The sequence below is a fragment of the Vigna radiata genome, chromosome 2 (genome assembly GCF_000741045.1).
Source record: "Vigna radiata var. radiata cultivar VC1973A chromosome 2, Vradiata_ver6, whole genome shotgun sequence".
In the NCBI taxonomy this organism is placed as follows: Eukaryota; Viridiplantae; Streptophyta; class Magnoliopsida; order Fabales; family Fabaceae; genus Vigna; species Vigna radiata.
Genome location: NC_028352.1, coordinates 19,548,906 through 19,554,129, shown reverse-complemented (window position 1 = coordinate 19,554,129; position 5,224 = coordinate 19,548,906). Strand labels below are relative to the sequence as shown.

At 36.3% G+C, this 5,224-nt stretch overlaps 1 protein-coding gene across 1 annotated transcript; it reads right to left on the bottom strand.

Annotated features, from left to right (window-relative positions):
* Window positions 1-4,152: 4,152 nt before the first annotated feature.
* On the bottom strand, window positions 4,153-4,956 carry LOC111240795 (purple acid phosphatase 15-like). The gene is made up of 2 exons (XM_022776543.1): window positions 4,647-4,956; window positions 4,153-4,454 (listed from the first exon to the last, which is right to left on the bottom strand). Exons 1-2 carry the CDS (start codon window positions 4,885-4,887, stop codon window positions 4,153-4,155), a joined length of 543 nt encoding a protein of 180 aa, XP_022632264.1. The 5' UTR covers window positions 4,888-4,956.
* Window positions 4,957-5,224: the final 268 nt, after the last annotated feature.

Sequence of the window (5,224 nt, the reverse complement as noted above, 5' to 3'; positions counted from 1 at the left end):
GAAAAGATGAATGATATTGCCTTAATCTTGATAATTGATTGAATTGCATGTGAATGTCATATGATCAAGGCCATTTTTTAGAACCCTTCTCTAGCCAAAATTTCACCCAAAATGCTTGAAATATTATAGCCTTTTTGAACCTTAGCCTTAAATAGGATGTGAACCCTTTTCGTGAAATTCTTCACCTTGAGTTGGGATGAGCTTAAATGTATGGGATGAAAAGGTTCAAGTTTGGGGTTGTATGGGGAAAAATTGAAAAGCAATTGTGAAGCATTGAGCTCAAATGTTGTGAAAAGAAAAATTCATGAGAAAAAGAAAAGAAAAGAAGAAAAGCATGAAAAGGAGCTCAATGAAAAAGAAAAAGGGAAAAAGTTGGGAATGAGTGAGATTGGTGAGGAAGAGAGTTGTGCTTAATTTGTTAAATATTTTGATAGCTCTCATAACTCAAGGACTTTGTATTCCAGAAAAACCAATTCTTCTTGTTAACCCAACCTCATTACAAGCCTTGAAAAGTCCTTTTGATGGCATTTGCATGTAAGGATTTTGATTGTTTGAGATGAATGACAATTTTGTTTCATGTGACTTGTGAACAATAGAGAGTTGGAGTGTCACCTTAAACACTTGAGTGATTGAGTGAAAAACTTGCTTGGTATGAACTGTTAATTTTCATGAGTGCATTTTTGCTTCGTGGATTGATCATTCATAGCGTGTAACATTTGTTGTGCAATCTCTGGATTAAAAGCATGCATACATCTTAATTTGATTTCACTGAAGATTTGGGATTGAGTAGTTTTGTCATATACTTTGGGAATGTTGAAAGAGGATAAAGCCAATTTTTGTTTTGTGTGTTGTTTTGTTTTCTTTTGCTTGAGGACAAGCAAAGTCCTAAGTTTGGGGTGTTGATGAAGGTTGAAAAACAGTTATTTTCATATGTCATTTTAGACCGAATTACGCCCTTTACTACTTAGAATGAGCTTAGAATCAAGCAAAACTCAATAAATGAGTCTGTAGAGAGTCAAAAGTTGTTTTTACCAATATTATGTTTGTTTTGCATTGTTTTGTAGCTATTTTGAGAAAGTGAAGTATGGAGTTGAAGATAAAGGTCGTAGACTCAAGAAAATAGAAGAAAATTGAAAATTCGAAGAGTACGGGTATGACGATCAATTGTGTTTAACTTCTGCTCTATAATGCTAGGGGAGGCTAGGGATAGCAAGCCAGTAGTTAATATTAGGCTCTTTTCGCCGAGGGATCGGGTTAAGGGTAGGCTAAGAAAGTTGCATGACAATTAATTAATCAAGCTAATAATTCAAGAGGAGTAGATAAGAGAGTGGATAACGATGAAATTGTAAACCCCTAACAACTCCATTCATCCATTGTTTTCTTCTTGTCATTTGAATCAATCTCTTTTACATGTTCATATTTTGTTTTAATTCTCAATCAATTTTTATTTTCAGGTCTTATTATTTTAATTGACGTGAACGAGAAAGCCTTTCGAGTCTCTTGGGAAAACGATACTTGGTCTTACCATTTTTATTACTTGAACGATTTGGTACGCTTTCAATCCGTTAACAGCCACCAGTAACAACTGTTGCATTAAGACGTGGCTATCGTGAGACTTCATGCCAAGAAGCTTTAAGTCCTGCATCGACACTGAACTCTTCATATTTGAAGAGTATCCTTGTGGTACTTTGATACTCTTTGAACAAAGACAAAAACTTATCTTCTCTTGTCTAGACATTGTGTAACATGCAGGAGGCAAATAAGTACGTTTACCAATCTCCTTGGGTGCCAACTATTCTCGGATATTCATGTCAACCAAATCCAAACGAGCATTCACTCCATCTTTTGTCTTTCCCTGAATGTTGAGTAGTGTACCAATCAAGCTATCACACACATTCTTTTCTACATGCATCACATTTATGCAATGTCGAACATCTAACTTTGACCAATATGGAAGATCAAATAATATTGATTTCTTCTTCCAAGGGGTCGTTACAGATGACTTCTTGGATGTTTTCCCAAATACATGATGTATTTTATTAACTTTTTCAAGAACTTGAAGGCCAGTAAGTAGATTTGGTGCTTCGTCCCTCTCTTGATCTCCATTGAATGCTTTTTTTAACCTTNGATATGGATGATTACGTTTTAGAAATCTCNGATGACGCAGATACACCNTNTTTCTTCCATGTTTCAATTGATGANCTGCNGTGTTTTCTTCACAAATAGGACATGCTTTATGACCCTTGACACTGTATCCTGACAAATTACCATAAGCAGGAAAGTCATTAATGGTGCAAAATAACATTGCACACATCACAAAAGTCGCAGAAGCGAATGCATCAAATATTTCAACCCCATCAACCCACAAAAACTTCAAGTCTTCAACTAGTGGGCTTAGATAAACATCTATGTCATTTCCAGGCTGCTTTGGACCAGATATCATCATAGACAACATCATGTACTTCCTCTTCATGCACAATGCAGGAGATAAGTTGTAAATTATCAATATAACTAGCCAACAACTGTGATTGGTACTCAGATTACCAAATGGGTTCATTCCATCAATGGCTAAACCAAGCCTAAGATTTCTACAGTTTTTACCAAATTCGGGGAATTGTTGATCAATATTTTTCCATTGCTTTAAATCATCTAGATGACGAAGCAGCCCGTCAATTTTTCTCTCATTTGCATACCATATAAGGTTTTTAGCATCTTTGGGATTCGCAAACAAACGCTTAAGTCTAGGAACTATTGGAAGGTACCAAACTACTTTCAAAGCAAATCCATTTTTTTCTATCTGACCATTATCTTCACTATTGTTATTTGACTTGTATCGTGATAAGCCACATTTTGGACACTTTGTCAAAAATTCAAACTCTTTCCTATATAAAATGCAGTCATTGGGACAAGCATGTATCCTTTGATACTCCATACCCATTGGACAAAGAATTTTCTTCGAATCATAATTACGAGTGGGTAGTGTATTTCCATCTGGCAATATTTCATTCAACAACGTCAACAATTCTGTAAAACTCTTATCAGTCCATCCATTGCTCGCTTTCAAATTCATGAGCCTTAACACAGCTGACAAACGTGTGAACTTAGTTGAACTGACATACAAAGGTGTTTCCGCATCAGTCGACATCGTCTCAAACACATGAGCTTTGGCAAAATTTTCTGCGCCAACATCGTGGATCATGTCCTCCAATTTGTCTTCATCCGGTCGATCTTCTTCCATGGTGGAGTCAGTAACATTTTCAGTTTGCGAGTCAGTCGGAAAGTACATTTCTTCGCCGTGCCATATCCATGTTGTATAACATCTTAGGAAACCATTACAGATAAGATATTCTTTAATTTGGGTTGCGTTCAACTTTCACCCATTCAAACCGTTCACACAAGGACATCTAAACTTCACTTCATCATCACTTCTCCCCTCATTACGTTATGCAAATTGTATAAATTCCTCTACACCTCTCTCGTACTCAGCACTAATACGTGGTAAATTAATCCAATTTCGATCCATTCCTAAATTTTACAAAATTAAAATTATACAATATTCTATATTAAATTATCAATTCAATCATACAATCAATTCAGTCATACAATCATACAATTAATAATCATTGAAATGATCAATTCAAACATTCTATCACAAATAATTTCATATGAGAATTATCACAGTTTGTCTATAGGAATCATTCAATCACATAATTTTGATTTTATAATAAATCTAGGTTAAATAGATTCATTGGTCCCTATTTTTGTTAGTTTTCTTCGATTAGGTCCCTGTTTTTTAAAAACAATCAATTTGGTCCCTAAATTTGAAAAATTAAACCAATTAAAGACATTCCGTTATCTTTCCTTGACGGCGTTAAAAATCGTCTTTGTTGGCAAAATTACCTGTCATTTTTGTAAACAGGTGGCACATGATCTTTTAAGCCCATATTAGGGTTTTCTAATTGGGGAAAACTTGATCCTTGCACCTCTACCTGCGCCGCGTTTCACCTCTTCTCCTCCGCGGTGCTGCGAATCATGGAGGCGCAAGACATGGCATTTTTGAATGGGTTGCGTTGCCATTTGCGATTGTTCTATGCTTCTGGTTTTCTTTGATTTTTCAGGTGCAGACAATGATGGATGCAGGCCACCTCTTTATCACTCTTCAAATGGTTCAGAATTATCCTTTTTTCTCTCAGAATCTTTGCATCTTCCTCCGAGTCTATAATCCCGTTCATCAAAACTAGTCTTCCAGCAGTATCTACAAAACGAACACCACAGTTCAGGAGATCTGTAACAGAAGGAATCGTGATTTCCTTCAAAAGGATAAAGTTGACTATAAACGAGGGAATAACCCGTGGCTCGGTGACTCATGGACCTTCGGAACCTTCCATATCGAACTACGCTCGCAACACTGTTAGGATCTAAGGGTTCTACGTTGTCCCCAATTTGGAATTCCCCTGAAAACAAAGTTTTGTTAATAATGGAGTGAAGAAAAAGATGAGGAGGTAGAGAGTGAGTGTGGTTGGTGTGGCAAAAAGAACAGGCATTGGTTAATTGATATAAAAGTAAAAGGGTCACGGGGAGGAAGGAAGGAAAAAAACAAGAAAAGTGACAGCTGGATTGATACAAATTCCTTGGAGGAGTGGTACCTGTAATCCAAGAAATGGAAACAGAGTGATGAGAAGAGGAGAGGGAGAGAGATATCTGTTGTGGTTGGAAGCCTTGAGCGGTTGTTTGAAGCAAAGGATCGGTGTGTGGCATATCCATGGCGTTTCCTCGGAAGGTCTGATCAAGAGGAACGGTGACAGGTCTGTTGGAGAAGACGACGACGCGGACTGGGTTATCTGACGCGAGGAAGACGATCCAGATTGATGGTGACCAAGACAACATGTGCCACCTGTTAAAAAAATCTGACACCTGTTTACAAAATGACACCTACTCTTACCAGCAAAGACAATTTTTAACGCCGTTGAGTGAAGTTAACGGAATGTCCTTAATTGATTTAATTTTTCAAATTTAGGGACTAAATTGATTAATTTTAAAAAACGAGGACCTAATTGAAGAAAACCAACAAAAATAAGGACCAATGAATCTATTTAACCATAAATCTACTAAAAAAATTCATAGCATATTATTAAAATTAAATAAATTTGCTGATAAAAAAAAATTAAATACATTTTATCTACCTCTATTCCAATCCTTTCCCCTACAAGCTAATATACTTTGT

Coding starts and splice junctions, on each gene's coding strand:
- LOC111240795 (XM_022776543.1), bottom strand. CDS start 4,887: ATGTTGTCTTGGTCACCATCAATCTGGATCGTCTTCCTCGCGTCAGAT. Junction 4,455..4,646: donor TTCCATTTCTTGGATTACAG/GTACCACTCCTC, acceptor CTTTGTTTTCAG/GGGAATTCCAAATTGGGGAC.